Here is a 24,850-nt window from a genome sequence, read left to right as displayed (position 1 = left end):
AAATGTGTACAAGTGATTTATTTATGAAAAAGAACAATCTTACACAACAAAACATTATTTTGTGCAAGGGAATGACCACGTCGCAAATGTTTCCTGGAAGAACAATAAATTGTACCTAGACAAATAAACCTTTTTAAGAAATGGTTACCATATGAATATTCACACTGTTAATGAAGCCATTGCACATAATGGCTGCTTGTTAAAGCTCTGACTTTTTGCCGTTCATGCGATAATGTCTCACTGTGTAGCACAAACCATAATTACGAGCCAAAGAATTAAGGTGAAAACAAGCCTCGAAAACACACATTTAGTGTATTACACTTCCTTTTAAACAAATGTTACTGCCAAAGTAAACTGCCTCAAAGTATTTTCAGTTGCATTCAAGAAAAGTTGCAAATTGCTTTAGTGAAGGAAACTTTCAAAATTCCTCGACTGAACTTTGACAATAATGAGGGCATATGTAAACACGTGATAATTTCTTCTGGATAGTTATGGTTCTCGATTATGCGCTTTGTCAGTGTGAACAAATAAATAATATTTACAAACTCTAGAAAAAAATGCAAAAATACCCAAAACAAATCAAGCAACAAGCATAAATAACTTACAAAAGGAATTATAATACAGACTTAGTATAAACATCTTTGGCATTTACTAAAATGGCTTTTAAAAAATAGTTGTTCACTCAAGTCCTCAATTAAAAACATTCAGGGTTAAAAGAAATGACAGTAAAATGATGTTTTGGTTACTGATACGATTATTGTGACATACTGTACAGGAGCCAAGAAAAAGAATCTCAAACAAACCACATTTTGGTTCACATAGTGTAAGAAAGCACATACAGAATCTAAGTGGTTGTACAATGAATTGTTTAAAAATGTAGTCATAAGTACATTAGTTAAAACGAAATATTCTGCATAGTTTCTGCCACCCATCCACTCATGTCCGTCCTCCCGCGCACCCTCCATTGAGGGGAACGTATACATACAAGTCACCCGGAAAAGAGGAAATCAGAGTCATGGTTTCCTCTGCAGCGTGGAGACATGGAAGAGCATGGAAAGTCTCATTTGCGTTGAAATGCATTCTGTGACGATGTGATGTTTACTTTGAGATCCCCGTTCGCCATCTTGATTCAGTTATCTGCGGAAACACAGAGTAAATAGTGGCTATTACTTGCGTGTTTGTAATCAAAATGCACAACAACAACACCGCCGGGTGAGAGCGTTGCAGTCAAAAGCGCTGAAAAAAACGTGTGCACGTGGCGTACGGGCATCATGAGTGATTGCTAGAAGGCTGTAGGCTTTTCCACACTTCAATGCTGGACAGAAAGTTGGAAGTCCTTGAATCACACACACTGTACAAACACAGGCGCGCACGCACATTCACAAGGTCTTCCACAATGCATCTAGTGCATTGTACACAAAAAAAAGCTAACACGCACAAAACATAGCATGAGATCTTTTATAAATTTGCTTGGGCCAACAAAACAACACGTAACACACACGATGTTACCTTTTCACCCTTGTCGGCAAGTCCAGCTCATCTGAATATCAAAAGACACGAAGGGTTTTCAGACTTTTCGCATATGACATAAAAAAAAAAAGCAAGAGGTATTCTGTACCTCTGGTTCCCTGATTGGTTACCACGTGTGTGCTCCGATTAGGGCTGCACAATATATCGTTTGAACATAGTAATCGCAATGTACGTGTGCGCAATAGTCCCATCGCAGGGTCCTGCGCAATGGTGGTGTATTGACGTTCAGTGAATCAAACCAGTAGAGGGAAAATAAGATTAGCACCGATGTTACGGTAAAGTATAACCCACCAAACAACACACACGGAGCAGCCCAGAGCGTTATATAGTTATTTTTCTTGTATGACAACTATTAACGAGGACACGGGAAACAATTCCATGCCTGTATTTATTGTATCTCTCTTCAGAATGTGACAAACAAATGCGTGTCGCAACAAATTACACTTGGGAGGAGATCCATTTCAAGATACAAGCTTTAGCTGTACACAACAACATGTTTTGGTTAAACTAATGCATTAAAATATAGAAATACTAATACATATGTTAAACATGGGTGTAAAATAACAGATTATAAACAAATGAATAAGGTTAGGAATGTGCTAATGACTGTAGAGTAGAACTGGGCATGAAAAATTATTTTAACTTCATGTCTGGCTGGACTATTGCTCAATACTACAGTGCATTTAAATACAGATAGACTACATACAAATGACTATATTTTTGTACTCTACTGAGCATAGTTTTTCTAGAGATGAAAAAAGAGAAATGTGCGCTGGTTTTTACGTTACGTGTATGTCATCCTGTATTTTTTAGCATTGCAAAATATATCACAGGGTTAAAGAAAATCGCAATGTAATTTTTTTCCAATATCGTGCAGCCCTAGCTTTGATCCATACACACAAACACACTGCTGCTAAGAAAGAAAATCTGTAATATCCAAATATTCACACCTGCCAGTCTAAATAGAGCTGTATAAACAATTGAAGGCCTCTGGCAAGACAGATCAATTTTGCATAAGCCTGATTTTCAACATAAACATTCACCCATTACTCACTGCTGAATTGAGGAAAAGTCTTGTAATGTTAACTAGGAGTGAGCATATCTTGGATTCACCCCGTTATCTGGATCCACAACATTTACTGGATTCGCAGTTAAAAAAAGAACAAGTTCCAGAATTTTGATGATGATTAGTCTCACCCTTGGATGAATTATTGTAATCTTTGTAGTCTAAAATATAAAGTTTCTGCTAAGACTTTCATTGGCATGGAATTCACATGTGCTGTTTAGGTCCATCACTGTCCCATTAGAAGGTGCACAGCTATTACTACCTCATTTAAAACCATGCTACTCATTTTGAAGCTAAGAACCACAGTCAGTCCAACTCTGGTGTGGATCATTTAACTTATTACAACTATAAAGTAAGCTAACAATAAACTCAGTAAAAAAACAAACAAACAAAAACAAAAAAACACCAACTGAATTCCACACTCAAGACTTTCCTTGTAGCTAATAAGCTAATAAGCTGATAAGAAAGACACACAGTAGAAAAGCAATTTGTTCATTTAAGGATTGAAAGATATACATTTATATAAATGTATATACATTTAAAATGGTTTCTACTAACCTCTGCACTCATACTTGAGGTCGGAGAAGAAGACCAGCTCTTGTGAGAAGACAAACAATCCTAACCTTCCACCAGCAAATGTCTTGTCATAAACTGGTCCTGAGTCAGCCATGATCTGTTTACCCTCGTATACAACAACTCTGCAAACAATATGATAAACACATTAAACTCTGCAAACAATGTGAGAAACACATTATACTCTACTTCTCTGCCACCGAACTCTTTATTACATACATTTGCCCATCTATTGACCCACAATACAAGAGCTGTATCAGAGAGGTATTAATTTAACAATATAGTTAATGGGATTATAGTTTGCAGTGGTGTAGAACTGTACTGCTTCATACTGAGAGGTGCTCATACGGCTCACTGTAAATGAATACCCCACGAACAGTCTCTATTTTTACACTGTTATAAACAGTAACTTAAAGTGAATATTTTACCTGATGAAACCAGTTTTCGGTCTATGGATGAGGTGCCACCTGTAAGCTGTGTAATCTTTCCAGCCAATATTTTTGGGGTCATGCCACAGAGTGCGTACCTATGTTAAATAAATAAGAAAATAAATGCCAGCGCTTTTAAAGCAGAAAACAAAAACTTTTAAAATTGAGCCTACCTCTCCAGGAGTGTTGCCAGTGTGCCACAAGGCATTCCTGAGGTGTTCTCCAGTACCGGTGGTCGAGTTGACCACTTTGAGAGACACACCAGAGATGCCAAAGGCCTTGGAGGGCTTGTCCTCCCAGTAGGTTTGTGTGATCTGCTTCCACATCACCACATAAAAGCGCCCACTCGACTGGTAGCCAAAAACAAAGCCTGCATAGTCGTCGTCCCTGTCTGTGTTCACATACATCGTGCCGCTAAAGTCCACAGCACTGAATTCATCGAAGCCTGGTGGTGTGAGAGAAAAGCACGACCTTCCATACATGACTCTACTTAGACTGTAATTTTACGCTGTTATAACGAGTGATGCTCACCTACTGCAATGCCTGGGTCAGAGTTAGCAGTCTGCACAAGCTCTTTGCCCTGGTGCCTCACCACCCAGTTGGGGTCGATTTGAGTGGTTCCCTTTGGGTCCAAGTGGACCATCTGGAACTTCCTGAAGTCTGTGATGCTGATGGCGTTGTTCTCTGGACAGACATCGAGGATATCTGGGATACTGTCATTGTCAAAGTCATCTTTGCAGGCATCACCTCTTCCATCACCTGGAAAAGAAAGGCACAAGAGAGACAGGCTTGACCTTATTCACACTGGAACTGGGTATCATGTGTACCCTGCTAATATACAGATGGATACAAATTGCATTGGCAGAAGTCTGTGCTCGACTGTGTGCCAAAGACAAAAGGATAATTTTCTGAGTTCTTCCGAATGAAGTGGCCGGTGAGTATAGCTAAGCACATTTTCCAAGTCACTGAAGAAAAAGCAGCCATCTTTTGTCATGGGGTGATAACTATCAGTGATGATATCCGAGGTCCACTTGAGCCAAACAGCAGGCTTGGAGCTCCCAGTGGAAAGGTTGCCGTGAGTCATGAAGGCCGCCGCATGGAAGTAGCTCGCTGCTTTCTGTCATCATGTTTGTTATGGCACACGAGACTACACTTCTGTCAAATAAACACTATCTGACAAGCTGTGAAGAGAGTAAACGCATCAGTGACTAAGGGCCCTCCTCCGAAGCTGTCTGTTTCCAGTTACACACAGCTGTATAAACTCCAGGTAACCCTGGGCAATTTGGGCACAGCAAACTAATCAAGAGCAAAGCTAAAACAAATAAAAACTTAACAAGCTGGCGTGTGCCCTTTTGGGCCACTCGCTGAAGTCATGTGGAATGACATCACCCATGCCAACCCCGAAGCTCCACTCTTTCCACTGCCACATTTCATGCACAACATCAGAAAAACTCAAGTCAAACTTGAACACCAGAGGAAAAAGAGTGGCATCATCACAGGTGCATTTGTTGTGTATAAGGATGTAGGCACAACTGTCAAATGTTTGTGCCTGTCTTGTGTATTTACACCCGATGATACTTAGATACTCCTATCTTCAGTTGCTTCAGGAACAACTTTCTTGTACTGCTATTCTGTACACGGACGTCATAAATCTGACTTTTTCTTGAACTCATCTCAATAAACCTCAACATGTCACTGAACACCACACACTAGCATATAATTAACTAGATCCACAGTTAATTAACTGGAAATAGATGGTCATGGAGAATCAAAATGTATTCCACTTATCAAATTTTGGTGCCGATCTAGTAATTAGTTTTTATATTTATGGAAAATCTATTTCCACAGCGTTTCTTTTTCCTCTTGATTTTTTGGGACGATGGCAACTTGTTTGTAATGCACATTACTGTCACCTACTGTATGCTTGAGCAATCTTCTGACCTTGTGGCTGTTTGCCATTTTTCACTGAAGATATGTCAAAAACATATTGAACTTTAAAATGAAAGAGGAGATGTGACCATTGTTCTGAAAGAAATGAGTGGTAGACAATAAATTAAGTGTATTCCCTTCTGTGTGGTGCAAAGTTAGTCATAGTAAGTCTCTTATTTGTCATCTGCTATGCCGTGATTGCCTAGGTATTTTTACGTAAATTTAACATGTATAATAAATATGATAGAAAGTGCCAAACAACTTCTGTCCTCACCATCAGAGTCCAGCTGGTCTGTATTGGGGGTCAGTCTGCAATTGTCCCTGTCATCAGGTACACCGTCGTTATCATCATCAAAGTCACATGCGTCTCCTTTGCCGTCTTTGTCGTGGTCGGCCTGGTTGGCGTTGGCCACGTACGGACAGTTGTCCAGGTTGTTCTGATGGCCGTCTTCGTCAATATCCTGGTTGTTGTCACACTGATCTCCCACCAAGTCGTTGTCTAAGTCCATCTGTTGGTACAACACAAATGATTGATTAGGAGTATGAAGACTTTTGGTACCTTTGAGGTGCTGTGTGTTACAGTACCTGCAGAGGATTGTGCAGGAGGGGACAATTATCACACTGGTCGCCAACTCCATCCATGTCTGTGTCCTTCTGGTCAGTATTGTATACAAGAGGGCAGTTGTCATTCTCATTCATGATTTCTACGAAAATAAAGATGGATTTTGGGTAGACACAACAGTGGCATGGCAATAATAATCACAGTTTGAGGGTTCTTTTACCATCTCCATCAATGTCTACAGCACAGGCATCCCCTTCCCCATTGTGGTCCGTGTCAATCTGGTTAGGGTTGTGCTCATAAGGACAGTTATCACAGCGGTCACCTACTTCATCCTTGTCAAAGTCAGACTGGCGAGGGTTGTAAAGGAGGGCGCAATTGTCCTAAGGTTGAAAACGTACACTTGTTAGAGGAATGTAGAGGTCCAGAGGAACAAGTCATGTGTGCAAATATGTAAAAAACATCTCACACCCTCTCATCCAAGATTCCATCATTGTCATCATCCTTATCACAAGCGTCTCCTTGGCCATCTTTGTCAAAGTCTTCTTGTCCAGAGTTGGGCAGGCTGGGGCAATTGTCCTGAAAATGCAGAAGGGCTTCTAACTACAGAATTGTTTCCATGAAAAGAGATGTAAGGAAAAGCAATCAAATGACATACCTTCTTGCAATGGTAGGTGGCATTGGCTCCACACACAAGGTTCTGATTGGGCCAGCCATCGAGGTCAGAGTCCTCACCGCAGATATAACCATCACCAGCATAACCAGTGCGACACTCACACTTATACATGGGATCACTGAAATGGCTAAGGTAGATACATTCAGCTGATCTGTGACAGTTGTGTGTCTTGTCCTTGCAGGGATTCTCTGGTTCGCACACCTGCATGACAAAAAAAATGGGGTTAGGGTTGGAATGGTCTGAGATTGTTGTCATCTGTCTGTCTGGAAAGAGCATTGCAAAATAACAGCAGCTCCAAATTGAGATGGTTAAGAAAGACATTTTAGACAAAGTACTTCAGAGCGTTGCTGATTTGATAGAATCCAACTTAATGCATCACACATCCCACTGTGGCTCACCACTGCCTCATAAGGTACTCACAGCTGCCACTCATTACCGGCGGACCAAAATATGACTCTGCTTTGAAAGCCACTCCATGAGTTCAAAGAGTAGAAAGTGGCAGTGAGAGCAGGCCTTTGATCAAAAACCCTGAAATGGAACCTTCACTGCCAGCGGTGAGACAATTCCAGTATCCTCAAATCAAATAACTATATGACTGGGGCATGGCAATATAGATGAGCATCTGCAAAGGCCTATAGAGGGGTAAAAAGTAGTTCAGTGAAAGGGCTAGTGTATTATGTGTAGCTTTAGCTGTGGAAATACTAAACCTAATCGATTTTATTATTCAAAGGCACCATTATATTTTTTATATTCATAGTAAACAAAAACAGATTTTCTGCTAATATTGTGAAAATAGTAGAGAGGTATTGTGTTTGACATGCATAAAGCCTCTCCTCCTGTCTGCTTACTGATAATGGGTCAAAGTGCTCCTCAAACCTGAGAGTTACTGTCGAAAAAAATGTGGTTTTGATACAGCTAATTTGATCTCATTAGATAAAATGCTGCAACTATTGTTAATGAAGAAAACCATTTTATTGTATATCAATTTCAAGCAAGATCTACGTATACATTACCTGCTTGTTCTTCTTAGCGGCATCCATCCCCATCCCGAAAGGTTGGGTGCCCTTGTAGCGTTTAGGGCAAGGGAGGCAATGGAACCCTGGATCGGTGTTGACACAGCGCTGCAGTCCGCCCACGTTGAAGCAAATGTCAGACACCATGTCACACTGCAGGAGGAGGGAAATAAAGGAAAAAGCTGATTATGACATGGATCAGTCTTAAACATCCCTCTTGTTTGAATATGTCAGAGGTCAGAAAACATTTACCTCATTGACATCTTCACAGTGGGTACCATTTCCACGGAAACCAGCTGGGCATGGCCCGCATTCCCAGGAACCATCCGGAGAACTGCTGCAGTCCACTCCCCCAAAGCACGGGTTAGACAGACAGCCATCTAAAAGGGATTCACATGGTAAGGTTGAAAAGAGATTTAATGAAATGTAATTTCATATAATTAAAAAAAAAAAAAAAGATCCTCAATGTCATAAAATGTATCCTGATAGATCAACAGAATCAAAATCTAGAAAGAGAGTCTATAGTCTATAATCAAGAGCTTACCAACAGGACAGTCTTTTTTGTTACAGCTGTCACTGTCGTTGACCTCTCCGATACACTTCCTGCCGCCGTACTGAGGATGAGGGCTGTTGCATTCACGTTTCCTACTTTTGATCCCACCACCGCATGTTGCTGAGCAGGTTGCCCACGGAGACCAAGGCCCCCAACCTCCATCGACTGATGAAACAGAGATTTATTTGTGTCTGCAACATCAGAACTCAGCAACACAGTAGTAAGCAGTGTTTGCATGTCAGAAGCAGGCCAATTTGGAGGATGACTTCAACGCCCCAGTTTTGTAGCGGTACCTGTCTTACAGGATAGCGACTCAGGAAATAGCCTGGAAAAGGTCGGCTTTAAGGGCTGCTGAAATTAAATTACGGTAAGTCAGTGACTTGACACTAATACGATAACAAAGCTGCAGTCCACATTTGTTGTCTTTGAGTCCTGTATCCGAAGGGGCCGTTTACACAGTAGTGAAGCACGTACATGTTCAGCGCATATACTGTATTAGTGTATATATTCAGAAAAATATGGATTATAGTGCTTGACTGAACACATAATTTATGAAAAAAAAGGTACATTTTCTGGGGAGTAGCCAGCGAGTCAGACGGTGGTGACTTAACTCTACAAGAGATACTGTGATTTAGGTCAACATTTCCTGTAGGAGGCTCATCCAAAATAGGTTGCCTCAGGCGAGCTGCAAGGCACGAGGAAGTGGCGCTGGTTGCGATACTCACTCGGACAAGGCTCTGCAGTGCAGCGCTGAGTCTCTCGCCCATTTCCATCGCAGTCTCTCCCCCCCAGCTGAGGCATGGGGGCATTACAGTGTCGTATCCTGGTGATCTGGCCGTCTCCGCAGGTCACTGAGCAGGATGACCACGGCGACCACAAGCTCCATCCTCCATCCTGGCGAACTGAAAAATCAGACGTCAGGTGAGCAGCACAAAAAAAATTATCCTCTAAGATTTGCACCGAGTAAAATAGAAAAAAAGGTCTAATTTTAAAAAGTTGAACAAATTTTCTACAAGTAAATACTATGTGATGTTGGAGGCCATGGCTCACTTTCAAAGATGCTCCAAGGTTCTAGCTCCAGTGTTTACATCACACTGTGTAAGCTATCATCCAGCGGTTAGACTGATTCAGCTACTCGCACAGATGCAGTGTAATGTTACCCTCAAGTAATAACAAGACAATCCCTCAATCTCACAAGAAGCCAATATGTTCATTTCATCCACCAATATGTCGTGAAAATCCCCCAAACTCTTATATTTTATATAAAATGACAATAATCACTAATATTGCATGACAGCCAAAAGTGAGTCACTGGGCTTTGGGTTATGAGTTTAGAGTTTATTTGGAAAATAACTTATACTGGGCACACCCTGCAAGCCGACCATGCAGTCCAACCTCATTCTGATTCAACATTTAGGAATGTTGCACTGTACGGTATCTCATTGGTGGTCTTTGGAGGTGAGATTTCACCAATGTAGATCACATCCCTCCCTCACATTTTGTTGACACCGTCAAAATAACAACACATCATAAAGGTGATTCATATTCTCACCGCGACTGTCACATCTTCCTGGGCTGCACTTGCGAGTCTGGATTGAAGGTCCTGTGCAGGGGTTACTGGTTGCATCACATGACCTTCCCCTCTGCTGAGTTCCTGTCCCGCAGGTGACTGTGCACTCTGTCCACTCGGACCACGGGGACCAGCCATGCTCACTGCCTTTAGCTAGACAAATGAAAAAATATATATATAATAAGCAAAATAGCAGTTTCAATTGACATACGTGTATTTGTGAACTTTTTACTTGTTATCCATGCATTGTTGAAACCTACACTATACGTTAAAGGTTTAGGTGAATTAAATAAACGAAAAAACATTACCGGCAATACAGTAAAAAGAATAAGTCAGGTAACACTGTGGAACAATCAAACTTGGTATCCCTTTTGATGACAATAGGTTGCCAGAAGGCTTGCAGATATGATACATCACAGAAAAGACAAAACAATACAGAATAACAATCGATTATGGGGGTAAACGTTTTGTGTTAGTATCAAGTTTATCAAGGTAATTAGTTTTTGCATTGTCAGTGAATGTTAGGTAGGGACTTTTTTTTTTTTTTTTGGTGAGGAGGAATTATCGAAGAAATTTCCGTGATAAAAGATTACCGAAACCATCTTGAATGAAAGATAAATTCTGCATATCAGCCAACCAAGTGCCATTGAATGCATATTACAGTGCTGGTATGCAGGAGGCGGGGGTTCAGGCCTATAGGAGCTGCTGAGTACTTACGCAGACACACAGGACAACACTCGCCATCAACAAATGTAGGGCTGGCACAGGCCACTGCGGGGCAGGTAATTTGGTGACACACTACCTTGGACTCCTGTCATCAAGAAAAATTAAGATTAATGCACAATCAGGGCAATTTAGATCAACAGTAAATTTGTATAACATGTCATGTAAAGTGTTCTCACAAGAATTTAGTACAAAAAAAGAAAAGAATGCAATGTCATAAAACATACTGTATTTCACGTTTTGTTAGTATTAAATAATATGACCTAATTTGGTATTGGTATTACAGCAAAATATAGTATTTTGGTGTATATAAATAATCCAGCTTCAGCATGACAGTGCTTAAATTTTCAGATCATTTTGTACTAGGTTCTGGTGAGATGAAATTGTTCCATTTGAGTCAGCTCTACCTGGCAGGTACATTTGGTGCAGCTGTCTACAACCCAGTCTTCCTTGTCATCGAACAGTCGGCCATCCTGCCAACACATGTTCTTCTCCTTAGTGTTCTTCATCTTTCCAAGGGCCTCTTTCATGACGGTGTTCTCCTGCGTCTGACATACAACAAGCACAGTTGAGTTTGAATTTCGAGACATCAGAATCATGCTAATTAATGGAGCAGTGAATAATACTCAAGCATGAGTAACAAACAATTCTTGCATCAGAAAAGAGAAAAAAACGGAAAGCTATTTAGTGAGATCACTTCCCTCATCCTTTGAGGTACCAAAGGCTCAGAGAAAAGGTAAATACACCACAAAGATCAATGATTGTTGAGAAAATCTGAATACTTGTAAATGCGTTTCGAATTACTTTATATAACAAACAGTGAAATAATTCAGAAATTTTCATTGTAACCTCCAACCCAATTGGAAAGAAACAAGTCTGTGGCTGGACTCCTGCACCCTTGGCAAGTGTCAGTCAATAAACTGCTGCCAAAATTTTGTGTCTGTGTGCTGAAGAATGGAGGCAGCAGTGTGCGGCATTAGAATCTAAGACACCACTCGGTCTGGAAGAGCCTCAGGGACCCTTCTCATCTCAGCCATTTTTTTTCCAAGCTTCATGCCCAGACTCTCTTATTGTTGGGAGGCTCCCAGAGGAAACACATGGGCTGTTGAAACACAGCCAGACATTAAACTGGACCCTAACGCGGCCAGGGGAACACTTCCTATATCCACATGTAGCATGTCATAAAATCTGTCTGACACACAATGCCACAGAGAGCAGGAGTCATAGGGGTTGAGCTACCTCAGGTAGCTATAAACAGCCCTGTGGTCACTAGCTGTTTACTTTTAAACCAATCTGGGTTACCTCTTAACCTTTAACCTTTTAAAATGACAAGACGATGTCCTCTTCCTTCATTTACTCAACGGAATCTTCCTGCATATTATGAATACTCGTCCATATACAGTATCATCCAGAACAGAATCTGCCAACAACGTTCCATCCTTTTCTGCTTACCACTTTTTGCAAGCCATCAATGAGATTACTGACGACCACTCGGAGGCCGTTGAGCTCTTGGAACATGGTGCTCAGCTCCTCGCAGGAGCGGTCGCACATGTCTGCGCCCGCGTCATCTCGCTTCTGGCCAATGATGTTGGTGGTGATGGAAGGACTCACATCCACGATCTCTGTGCTTTCGCTTACAATATTGGCATCATCTGGAAGAGAAGAGACATCAGGAGGATGGAAAACAGAAGTACACTGATCAGGGAATGCAGGGATTTCCCAGTTCTTCTGAGGCCAAGCACAAAAAGATTGCGACAATGTGAGGATTATAGTGTTTATTGTGTTCCCAAAAACAGATGCTCAGTCAGCAGTGAAAGAGACGGTTAATCTTTCCACAGCATGGTGACAGCGAGGTTAGCTGAGGAGTGGGTGGGGGTAAAGGGAGTGGGCAGAAGTAGAGAACTCTGAAATGTGGGTGTTCTCCAATGCGTTGTCATAAATCTCCACGACCCTTCGGATAAGTGACAATATGAACTGACCACACAGATTAATTTACATAGAAGAATTTTGATGTGGCGGCACGGTGGCCGACTGGTTAGAGCGTCAGCCTCACAGTTCAGAGGAGCGGGGTTCAATCCCCGGTCCCGCCTGTGTGGAGTTTGCATGTTCTCCCCGTGCCTGCGTGGGTTTTCTCCGGGAACTCCGGTTTCATCCCACATCCCAAAAAAACATGCGTGGTATGTTGATTGAATATTCTAAATTGCCTGTAGGTGTGAATGTGAGTGTGAATGGTTGTTTGTTTGTATGTGCCCTGCGATTGGCTGGCAACCAGTTCAGGGTGTACCTCGCCTCCTGCCCGATGATAGCTGGGATAGGCTCCAGCACGCCCGCGACCCTAGTGAGGAGAAGCGGCTCAGAAAAATGGATGGATGGATGGAATTTTGATGTTCCAGTGAGATCGCAAAGCAAAAACAATCAAATTAATCCTGATGAACAGATAATAGAATTCTCTATTTGTTGGGTAGAGTTGCTGTCTTCTGGGCTCATGGCCTTCAACGTGAAGGCTTTTGGAGGGCTGTCAAGCCATATATCAACAAAGCTGTACAGTTCGGTAAACGTGGTTCTGGCTTACAATGCGGGTATGTAGGATGGTGAGCTCTTCAGTATGTCAGCCAAGTAAATAGGACATCACATCAATTTAACACAATGTACGTTGTAAACCATGAACTGGACAAAGAAAAGACAGTATGTAACCACTATCATCCACTGTATTGTCTGTATGTCTTCAAGCAACCCACGGTGGGATACATTGTGATTGCTTATAACTGCACATTTCAACTTTCAGTAGCCTTTACAACTTTTGACTGAAGAAAGGTCTAAAAATATTGGACCCTGCGAACAATACTTTACTAAACTGTACTTCTTGGTGGAAACAAAGCTTTAATTGACTCCATCCATCCATCGAAAGAAATGAGTAGCTGTTGTTAGTAGCTAGCTGTGGTCGCAGTTGCAGAAAGTAAAAAGACCACAGATACCATACATGCATATGACATCTTTACGGCGCAACGGGCCACATGACATTTTAAGCTTTCGCTTCCACCCAGTTTTTTTTCCTGGAGCCACAAAACGGGAGTTATGACATGATGACTGCGTGACAGAGAAAGCAAATGTTTTGGATCAAGCATTATAAATTGGCAAAGATTGATTGCAGACCGGGGCACTCTAAATCAAGAAGTCACCCAAAATTGCCCGACAACAAACCAGCTTGAGCTTCAAGTTGTGCATTCTTTCCTGCTTGGGCTGCTAGATTAATTGAAACCTCGAGAGGGCTTCATGCTGCGTGTGCATGACAAGTATGAAAGGATTCACACAGCATTCACTCCCTGAGAGTCACACGGCATTTTCTCTCGTAAAAAGACACAAACGATGAAATTGTCTCCTCAGTCTGTGTAAGACAGACATTTGTAAAACAAAAGCTGGAATTTAACCCTGCTTGTGGCAACTGTCAGGAAAAGCACACCTCATATGGATTCACTTTGTCCCACTGTTCCCAGATTAGGTGACGAGTAACATGATTAGATATATACATTATTTAGTCTTTGTGAGCACCGCTGAGGATCAGAACTTCTAATTCTCATGAGAGAGTTGATTGAGTTGAGAAAAGCAACCTAATCAGCCAACGTTGTGACTTCCCTGTGTGTGCGTGCATGTGTGCAGCTGGAAGTCGAGGCTAACTCCGAAGTGTGGTATTCACTTTCCCTTTCGTATTTTCTTTCCCAGGGCTTTATTTGAGGTCCTGTGCAGTGGAAATAATAATGCGTGCGTGGGTGCATTTTTGTGGGCCACACCACCTTCACGACCTTCAGCCACTGACTCCTTTTTTTCCCTTGAACATAATGCTGGGAAATCTTGCCACACATCTAATCTACAATTCCTTTGACCCACTTTAAAAATGAAGTTAAAACTGTGAGTCATCTGAGTGTATGCAGTGAAACGTTTGATGCGGGCAGTTAGTGTGGTTCTGATCTAAGACTGCACACTTGCACGTGAAAGACTGGCCCACATCTGCAAATATAATTATGTTTGACACAACCTTTGGCTGCTCAAGGTCACACAAATAGAAAAGCCTCTTGATTGAACTCATTAGGGAACTTTTTGGTGGGTAGCTGCTGCTTTAAGTATAAAAGAACATAATGTACAGTAATTTAAGAGGGGTTAAAAAAAAGAAGAAAAGAGAAATACATGGTACCTTGTTTGGAAACTTCACAATCTCGACTCAGCAGGATGTCCTCGATTGTGGTGTCAAAGATGAACCGCACATTTTGCAGAAGACCCTGTTTGGTAACACAAACATAAACCGATCATTATACTATATATCTATATATCTATCTATCTATCTGTCTGTCTGTCTGTCTGTCTGTCTATCTGTCTGTCTATCTATCTATCTATCTATCTATCTATCTATCTATCTATCTATCTATCTATCTATCTATCTATCTATCTATCTATCTATCTATCTATCAACATGTATTAATTTGAAAGTTTCATGACTTTTAAGGCCACTTTGTCCATATTCAAAACTGTCCATTAACAAAATCTGAGCAGGATTCAGTATACTGCTATTTTTTTTCCCTTTTGCATAACAGAGACCTTAATTTGGGCAAATACAGGTCAATACTTTTTAAGGCTCAGCGGACACACTGCTCTATCAGTCACTTCCAATGTAACTACATTTCCTATAAAGTTACTCTTAATTTGCAATTTAATGTTGGTATAAACATTACAATACATTTTTCTACCTGCGCTGTTCAGCTGCTTGATCAGGCAGAATGGCAGTTTCTATGCCTTTTTATGCTGGAATAGATTTTTGTAGTGTGATCATTAACTCATTCAGTGCCAGCGCTCCCAGTTAACATGGATAATTGACTTCTTAAAGCAGTCAGTGGCACTGAATGTGTTAAAATTAAAGAAATTATAGATTTTCTTTAATCAGTAATTATTATTATTTTTTTGAACGTTCCTACTTTTAGGCGTTGGATAATTTACATCGCATCGGTTGAAACTTGGGGTTACGTAATTTCACACTTCCATACCACTTTCTCAAATTAAATTTCCGCTCGGCTGTATATTTTTAATTGCATGCAATGCATGTAGTACGACACCTTTAAATTCCTACACACAGAAGAATGCAGGTAAGTGAGAGAGTGAGCAGCTCAAAGGTGAGATGTTCTTGGCTTCACTCAAGGGCACTTCAACAGCTTGATTCGAACCTTTAATCTTGCAATCCCAGAGCCAAGTCCTCATTGATTGAACTACTGATCCCCCTCATGTTCTGGGGAGGGGACCGCCAAGAGGACAACCAGCATTGTTTAAACTGTAGCTGGCCCCTCTCTCCTTCTTCTATTCGCGCTTGCATGTATTAAACGAATAAAGACTTGATTCTTGCACTCTCACTCTACACAAATTCACACACACATTCACTCATTGGTAGCTTACATAGAAAGTTGCAATTTAGAGTCTAAATGTGGAACAATGAGTTGCTTTGGAATGTACAAACTGTTGGTTAAGATGAACTTAACCCATAATTCCGAATCAAAACAGCAAAGCCTTACCATGCAGCAGCAGTGCATGGGAGGCCTGCATGACTCACCCTGAAGTGGTTCTCCCGGATGGATCCTTTGGCCACATACATGCGGCTGCCCTCGGCCTGCAGGTGCTCATAGAACGGCTCGTCCAGGATGACGCTGTCCACCAGGCTGCAGCCCACGTACAGGTTGGCGTTCTCCCCGTGGACCTGCAGCGCTATGTTCTTCCACTGGGAGTCGGACAGGTCCACGTCCTCGAACGAAACGATGTTCTGGGCACCTTCCAGCCAGTAGACCAGGTCCAGGGAGTTGGCGCGTCCGTTGGACACGATCTCAAACTGGCGCTGGCCGTCGGGACCCTCGAAGCCCAGCAGGGTCCCCCGAGAGCTGCGGTCCTGACGGATGCTGGCCACGAACACGAAGCCCTCGTTGTTTTGGATCTGGCGCACTATTTGCCCGAGGATAACGGGGCTCACCGGGGGCAGGTGGTCGAAGCGGATGAAGCGGTAGGCGGGGGCGTCCGAGTTCTGGCCCCGGAACTGTTTGGCCCCCAGTGTCTTGCGGCTGATGTGACTCACTTCGAACAAGTCGAAGGAGGTGTCGTCGTCCTGCTCGCCATCTACAAATTTCACACAGTTACACTGAAAATGTCTCACTATTAACGAGCTATTTCATCCAAATTAAATGATTACCTTGAGCGAGCGTGCGGAGGAAGAGGAATGATATCGGTAGCAAGTACCTGAGTATCATATTGCCTTCGAACACAACACAAACAGCCTTATTAGTTTCAAGCCTTCACGACTTTCAATAATATGAATTAAAAGGCACGAATGATTTTTAAATAACGCAATAAACTTGTGTATCGCCAAGCACGGAGCTTCTACGAATGAGTTAGCATCCGCACGTGACCGAACTTACCTCAAATGTTAAATTAATCCAACAATAAAGTAAAAATAATTAAAAAAAATATATAATAATAATAATAAAGGAAGCAAAAGAAGTCGATGAGATATGATGATAAAGCGGCACCTCCAGGACCGGAGCAGGAGAATCCCACTCCGAGTGACTACATCCACCGACTGGAGGTGAGAGCCACTCCTCCCGCCTCTTATAGTGGGCCCTCGGGGAGGGGGTGCAGCTGGCTAGCAAGTCTAGCACGGGCTCTTCGGAGCCCATCTTACAAAATGACCTTACCGTGGCGTCATTTACTTTACACACACACACACATATACACACATTCTCGTGACGCCTCCCTCACGCTCATCCTCCCCTTGGCACTCACTCACTGCCCCCCCCCCCCCATGCACTTGAACTCACTTTTACAAGGAAAAAGTGTTACACGAGCAATGTAGGTGCACTTTACTGTCAACGTCTATTCGTCCATCTATCCATTTTCTGAAAAGCTTGTCCTCACTAGGGTCGCGGGACTATCAGTGTATTGTTGAAGTAAAATCTGCAGGAATTGATCTTCGACTGATGTTTTTCTATCAGGAAATATGCAAAGTGCAAACATCACCATATCAGAAACCACTACTGGGTGTTGGTAATTTCGTGGACCGGCCTACCCCAGCTCATTTAAAAGAGGGACGTCTGCACTGCCGTAGATGTGATCATAGCTGATTTCAGTCCTGTCCAACCAAAGCAGATCCTCTCATTCCGTTTAAATGTGGCGCACTAGAGTTCAGGTTCAGCGTATCCATCCATCCATCCATCCATCCATCCATCCATCCATCCATTGATCCTCAATACCGTTTATCCTCATTAAGGTTGCAGCTGAGCTCAGCATAACCCAGCTAACTTTGGGCAAGAGGAGGGGTGGAAAGTAACAAAGTGATTTTTTTATTTTTATGTATTTTTATTTTTTTAACTTTGACTCCCTACTTTTAAAAACAAGTATATCTGCACTTTCTACTCCTTATTTTACCAAAACATGATCATTACTTTTTTCAACCTCTGCGGATGACGGCACGACATACAAGCAAGGTTGTCATATACTGGCCTGCAGTTCCATTATAGTAGCCTGGAGGGCTCTTTGCGTCCTCTCTCTCTCCCCCCTCCCCTCTCTGTTTTCAGCACCTGTCTCCAATCAGCCTCATCACCACCGGTATTTAAGCCTGCCTGTTCCAGGAAATCCTCGCCAAAGTATTGCAGCCTCTCCTAGCGGTACCACGGGCCACCGTACTCAAGTAAGCCACTCAACTCCTCGTTAACTCTTGTGTCCCCTCATTCCCAGTGTTCCTGACCCACGTCATTCCTGCCAGCTTCCTGTTCACGCGGTCGCCTGCCAACACATCCAGGACCACCTCCATGACCTTTGCTCAATAAACTGTTCATCATTTTACATCAGCCTCCGCCTGCTCTTGGGTCCAGCTACTTCCCACACTTGACAGAGGTAATGGTAAAGATGTAAGAGGTAAAATCAACTTACACTTGATTGACTGAGATCTTGCGTATTTATATGGGGGGGGGGGGGGGAGCATAAACCAAATGTGAACCAGAGTTTTAAGGATGACGACACAACAGATGCGGAGAAGCAAGATATTCCCCATCCATGACCTTATTTAAGAGAACTGTTTGATGTTGTTGGCTACAAAAAGGATTCGTGGGAAATACCTAAAAACCACAAACTTCAAAAATAAAAAAAATTCTCATTTTAATCTAAAAAAAAATCACATACAGATAAGGTGTATTTTTTCATTTGTTATCATTAGGTAATTAAGCTTTTTTTTTTTTTGTTAGTGAGTACACGATGTTAGCAAAGGGGAACACATTGTTTTGATTCCACAAAAGCCTCAGCCAATACTAGCTAGCTGTTTTTCTTCTTCTTCTCTGTACATACACTATAAAATTTAATAAAAGAGGGAAACTATTTTGTGTGCAAATGTATCACAATGAATATGTTATATAATCTGCAGTTTTACTTTGAAGTAAAGAAGTTGGATCAGTGCTACTTTTACTAGCGTAAGCAGGACATGCATGCATGTACCACTTACATCAAACCACCATACCTACCATTTTTCTTATATTTATGGCCCAGAGATGTTTTTCATAGAAATATTTACAGTTGTAATAACTTTACTATTGCTTTAATGTTGGTTAGAAATAGACTATGGAACATTTAGACTTACCCATTTACATAGAATAAATCTGTTACCATTATTATGTTTATCATCACAATCTTCCACATTGCCATCACTGGTATCATCATCTGAGATGGTATCACAAAAAACAAAAAATAAAACACAAAAAAGGCCAAAGAAAAAGCAAAAAAAACTTGAGTTAAGCTCCAGATGCTGACCAAACTTTTGACCTCCAAGTTTTTTAGAATTATGAGACATATTTTTCAAAATGGTTGCCACGTCTTACAACAAAGTCAGTTGAATAATGTTATTTCTCCAAGTTAACAAAAAATAAAAGTAATAAAATATCCATCCATCCATCCATTTTCTGAGCCGCTTCTCCTCACTAGGGTCACGGGCGTGCTGGAGCCTATCCCAGCTGTCATCGGGCAGGAGGCGGGGTACACCCTGAACTGGTTGCCAGCCAATCGCAGGGCACATAGAAACAAACAACCATTCGCACTCACAGTCACAGTCACACCTACGGGCAATTTTAGAGTCTCCAATTAATGCATGTTTTTGGGATGTGGGAGGAAACCGGAGTGCCTGGAGAAAACCCACGCAGGCACGGGGAGAACATGCAGGCTCCACACAGGTGGACAAAATGAACCCGGCTCCTCAGAACTGTGAGGCTGACGCTCTAACCAGTCGTCCACCGTGCCGCCCGTAATAAAATATGTTGAAACAATTTTACATTCTAAATGTAATGAGGACTACTGTATTCTTTTAATGAAAAAGGTACCAAAGTTATGTCATTAGCACTGCTGCCTCACAGAATGGGGCTGCTCTTATCCCTTGAATTTGCGTCAATGTGCAGAAACCATATTTTGCTGTTCATTTGACAAATGAAGTATATCTAGGCTATTTTTAATTTTACAATCATTTTCAGAGGGAGGCAGCACGGTGACCTGCTGGTTAGCACATCTGCCTCACAGTTCTGAGGACCGGGGTTCAAATCCCGGCCCCGCCTGTGTGGAGTTTGCATGTTCTCCCCGTGCCTGCGTGGGTTTTCTCCGGGTACTCCGGTGTCCTCCCACATCCCAAAAACAGGTTGATTGAAGACTCTAAATTGCCCGTAGGTGTGAATGTGAGTGCAAATGGTTGTTTGTTTATGTGTGCCCTGTGATTGGCTGGCGACCAGTTCAGGGTGTACCCTGCCTCTCGCTCAAAGATAGCTGGAATAGGCTCCAGCACGCCCGTGCCCCTAATGGGTACAAGCGGTACAGAAAATAGATGGATGGATTTTCAGAGGTTAAAACTTTAATGATTTTCATTCTCAATTTCGAGATGTAACAATGATGCAATTGATCCAAAGAGGTCTTCTGTTGTGCCATAAAGACTAGCTTTGAATATTAGACCATCCATACATCCATTTTCCATACCGCTTATCCTCACTAGGGTCGCGGACGTGCTGGAGCCTACCCCAGCTAACTCTGGGCAAGAGGCGGTGTACACCCTGAACTGGTCGGCAGCCAATCGCAGTGAATATAAGACCAGAACACAAAATTGGATTTTCATGAAGAAACACATGGCTTCTTTGATAAAAGTGGGCTCTTGAAGATGTCCATCCATTTTCAACACCAGCTGACTTCGGGCAAAAGGCTGACTACACCATGAACTGGTCACCATTCAGTCACAGGGCACATATAGACACGGACAACCATTCACAGTCACATTCACACTGTCACTGAGTGGGAACTGAACCCACGCTGCCCGCACCAAAGTCAGGCGAGTGTACCACAACACCATCAGTGACTGCACTTGAAAATGTTTCAACTGAAAAGCTATTTTAAACTCATAAATCAAAAAGAATTCTTGCAATGTCTGCAATGTGAGAGTGGAAAAAAAACCCTGATACAATAGATGCTTGGAATGTTTCCAATTTGCTTGCAAGCAGTGTCTTGCGTCTGGTGATCGTCAGGTTTTTGCCAAGGCTTCCTTCTGTGGTCAGAGAAAGAAAAGCTGATATTGCATCTCACTCTAGGAGCCCTGCTGAGGGGCCGCGAGGGCTAGACATGGATATACGTGATGGGTTACATCTCAAGGATGGTGAACATCGCTGCCAATGTACATTCCATTTAGGGAACAAAAGAAAGTACGGACATTTTTTTATTTGTCTTTTAACAAGTTGGATTGACTGCAGTGACAAAAATTCAAAGCATTAGTTGTAGAAGAATGTAACTCGGCTCATGCATGAAGAAAAACATTCCACAGAAAGGAGTGGGGAAGCTCAAAAAAAGGATTTGAAGAATAAAAAGTGGTATCACAAATGTCAGTTATACTCTACAACTTTGAACTCTTCGATGTATTATCATAAAGTGTAAATGAATTATAACAGGCAGTACAGTGATTTCGTGGTTATCACATCTTCCTCACAATTCTGAGGTTTGGGGTTCGAATCTTGGCTTGTGTGGGGTTTCCCAGTACTCGGGCTTCCTCCTACACTCCCAAAACATCCATCCATCCATTTTCTGAGCCGCTTCTCCTCACTAGGGTCGCGGGCGTGCTGGAGCCTATCCCAGCTGTCATCGGGCAGGAGGCGGGGTACACCCTGAACTGGTTGCCAGCCAATCGCAGGGCACATAGAAACAAACAATCATTCGCACACACAGTCATGCCTACGGGAAATTTAGAGTCTCCAATTAATGCATGTTTTTGGGATGCGGGAGGAAACCGGAGTGCCCGGAGATAACCCACGCAGGCACGGGGAGAACATGCAAACTGCACACAGGCGGGGCCGGGGATTGAACCCGGGTCCTCAGAACTGTGAGGCTGACGCTCTAACCAGGCGACCACCGTGCCGCCCACTCCCAAAACATGCATAGGTTAATTGAAGATTTTGACACTTGTCCAAGGTCAGCTGGTTTATACCCGAGCTCGCCTCACCTGTTACCCTAATGGGGATAAGCGGTATTGAAGATGTATGGATTAATCATAAGAATGCCAGAATGCTTGACATCTGACCCATCATCTAATTAAGTACACCTGTGCTTCTAATATTTGCATCATACATTCTGTTACAAAAATAATAATGCTCAATTTTCTATATGGTTTTTATTGTCAGGGTCACAGGTGAGCTGGAGCATATCCCAGCTGACTTCAGGAGAAAAGTGAACTACACCTTGGACTGGTCGCCACGCACTCTCAGGGCACATAAGATGGAACGGAACTCACACTGCCTCAACCCAAGTCAGGTGAGTGTACCCATACAGTATTGGTATGCAGTAAGTATAAAATTACAAATATAGTGCAATATATTCACGAATAAAGCTTTCAAGAAAAGTGACAGGTCTTCTAAATTATTGTAAAAAAAGAACCCAAGTCACATTAGCACTATGATTTCATAGAAAAGGTTATATAAAATAGCTTGTTCATCCTTAACCAAATAATACTTAAAATAATTTCCAACACTTTTCATCTCTGTTTCCATAAGATCATTTAGCAAATGTTGACTGTGAAGCACCAAGCAGAGATCCACAGGCACAAACTCCAGAGATGCAGAGTGGTGTCACTTCAGTTGATAAACAACTGCAGATTCCGTGTGTCTTCTCCAAGCTGTGACCTCACCGTTGAGGTTTTCAAGCGTCTTTAACATTTAAAAAAAACACGCACACCAAAAAAACAACTTTTCGGTATGACTAAAGAACACATGTCTGGCTCCTGAAAGGTTTGAAATACTGCAAACAGGTGAGAGAGACACACGTATGACGTGAGAGTCAAAAATATAATCTTTTGGGCAATGATGAGAATCTTTTATTTCATGAGGATTTACTTCAAACAGGCTTTGGATGAGGATCCTGCCAAAAAAAACTGAGCAATACCAATGAACCACATTTGGCTTGAAGGGCTGGCATTATAAAATATTATATTGCACAATCTCCCAAATGGATTTTCAGCTCTTTGTGTATTTGAACTCCCATGTTAAATATGTAAACATATGAAGAAAAGCAATCTTTAATGTGAAGACTTCAGTCATGGAAGCTACAAGTAACTGCTCTTGAGCTAATGTGTGAACTTAACAAACATAATTTAATTGGTCCTTAAATATTTATCTTAGTATGTAAACTCAAACAGACCTAGGTCATAATTACTGTATTTATCTAGTATAAAATGTAACCTCACTATTTAGTTTTGTAACTAATAACTTAATCAACAATGATGCCTATTTGTAAATGTTTGTTATATGCCCACACACACACACAATTTTTCATTCTTCATTGAGAATAAACAGGTTCTTCTTTGGCCAATGGCCAACCTAAGAGGCTAATTGATAGTTTTATTGTAACACTAAAAACAGTCATTTAAAAAGAAAAATGTATCATCCTGATTGAGAGCTGATGTGTGGATGTACTGTATTTTACAAGTGCCACAATATTAGATCGTTTCTGTCCAAATATTGTGACACATGGGTCAGTCCACTGTCACAGGATTTGCTTTTTTTGTCTCTTGCCTCACTTTTAAACACTTGTGTGCTCTGGTTTATTTTCTTTCAGCAAATGCTCGTCAGGATCTATCCTCCTTCCATGCTCCCGCCTTTGACCTGATGACACAGTTTATTGTTCATAGTCGGGAACCAAACCAGCTTGACAAAAAATCGAATTCTCAGAGACCAAGATAGTTAACAACCAGGAAAATAGTAACAAAAACAACATTTCCTTCTAAAAAAAACTAAACAAAACATAAAACATGGATTTTAGGCATTAACAGCGGTGCAGTAATAAAAAGGAAGTGTTTTTATAACTAGGAGAATGTCATCTTTTTCATTGCCATAGCAACCCTAAATCACCTCCTATGTGGTCTTATATTAAAAAAATTGCAGACGTGTATACAAATTCATATTTACGACAATCTGCTACTAGTTTATACTTACAACAGTTGGGACACAATGGCGCAAAATTAAATGCAATCGTTCCTGATCATTGGTTTAAAAACCTAGAAGTTTCACAATGTTCTGAACTAACTATGTAACTTTTGAGTCAATTCAGAACATTTACAGTAAATATTACTTTTAAGAGATTTTAAAATGCTGACAGTTTGACCCTGTAACTGATTATTCCATTTTCCATTATTTACTACAAGAAAAAATGTTTTGTCAAAGGAAATTTTATGTTTCATTATGAATATCCAGCCATACATTTTCTATTGCACTCGTCCTGATTGGGGTAGCCACTGCCAGTGAGCTGGAGCCTAACCCTGCTGACTTTGGGCAAGAGGCATAATACACCCTGGACTGGTCATCAAGTTGTATGTACTTAATTCGATGCATACTTACCCAAATTCAGGTTTGAATATACGGTATGTGGTAGATAACGGAGGCACAATCACCATTTCACTTCTTCTACTCACCCCAACCCAATTGCATTTTTATTTGTGAGATGCAATCATCCCATAATGACTTCCAGACTTCTCATTTCCCTGCATGTGATGATGGGCTACGGGGATTTACTATAAGGCAGAGTACTCAGTTAATTGGTACAAGTTTATAAGCGCTTACCAGCTTGAAGAAGTGTGCTCTCATTCTACACATGATATTTGGAAAAATAACTTCCATCAACTGCAATTACAAACATGTGTGGACGATAAGAG

At 41.7% G+C, this 24,850-nt stretch overlaps 1 protein-coding gene and 1 long non-coding RNA gene across 4 annotated transcripts; one reads left to right on the top strand and one right to left on the bottom strand.

The window, feature by feature from the left end:
- thbs2a (thrombospondin 2a) lies at positions 1-17,294 on the bottom strand. Of its 3 annotated transcripts, XM_061790170.1 has the most exons (23): positions 17,064-17,283; positions 16,838-16,900; positions 16,211-16,764; positions 14,810-14,894; positions 12,073-12,272; positions 11,028-11,168; positions 10,615-10,708; positions 9,880-10,050; positions 9,053-9,229; positions 8,319-8,492; positions 8,027-8,154; positions 7,775-7,927; positions 6,744-6,962; positions 6,557-6,664; positions 6,309-6,468; positions 6,112-6,230; positions 5,801-6,035; positions 4,129-4,356; positions 3,771-4,042; positions 3,598-3,695; positions 3,155-3,294; positions 1,510-1,540; positions 1-1,137 (listed from the first exon to the last, which is right to left on the bottom strand). In XM_061790170.1, the coding sequence occupies exons 2-23, from the start codon at positions 16,893-16,895 to the stop codon at positions 1,134-1,136; spliced, it is 3,549 nt and encodes a 1,182-aa protein (XP_061646154.1). In that variant the 5' UTR covers positions 16,896-16,900; positions 17,064-17,283; the 3' UTR covers positions 1-1,133. The 3 variants fall into 3 exon arrangements, with proteins under 3 accessions (XP_061646154.1, XP_061646155.1, XP_061646156.1); XM_061790171.1 differs by lacking the exon at positions 1,510-1,540 and having other exon boundaries at positions 17,064-17,279; XM_061790172.1 differs by lacking the exons at positions 1-1,137; positions 1,510-1,540; positions 3,155-3,294; ... (1 more) ...; positions 3,771-4,042; positions 4,129-4,356 and adding an exon at positions 4,552-4,778 and having other exon boundaries at positions 17,064-17,294.
- A 672-nt stretch (positions 17,295-17,966) lies between these two features.
- Positions 17,967-24,063, top strand: LOC133485856 (uncharacterized). Its single transcript, XR_009790828.1, has 3 exons — positions 17,967-18,537; positions 22,329-22,458; positions 23,758-24,063. It is a non-coding gene; the product is annotated as an uncharacterized LOC133485856 (long non-coding RNA).
- The last annotated feature ends 787 nt before the right edge of the window (positions 24,064-24,850 follow it).

This window comes from Phyllopteryx taeniolatus, chromosome 11, assembly GCF_024500385.1.
Source record: "Phyllopteryx taeniolatus isolate TA_2022b chromosome 11, UOR_Ptae_1.2, whole genome shotgun sequence".
Classification (NCBI taxonomy): domain Eukaryota; kingdom Metazoa; phylum Chordata; class Actinopteri; order Syngnathiformes; family Syngnathidae; genus Phyllopteryx; species Phyllopteryx taeniolatus.
Note: the sequence above shows the minus strand (reverse complement) of the source record. Positions and strands in the feature narration are given on the sequence as shown.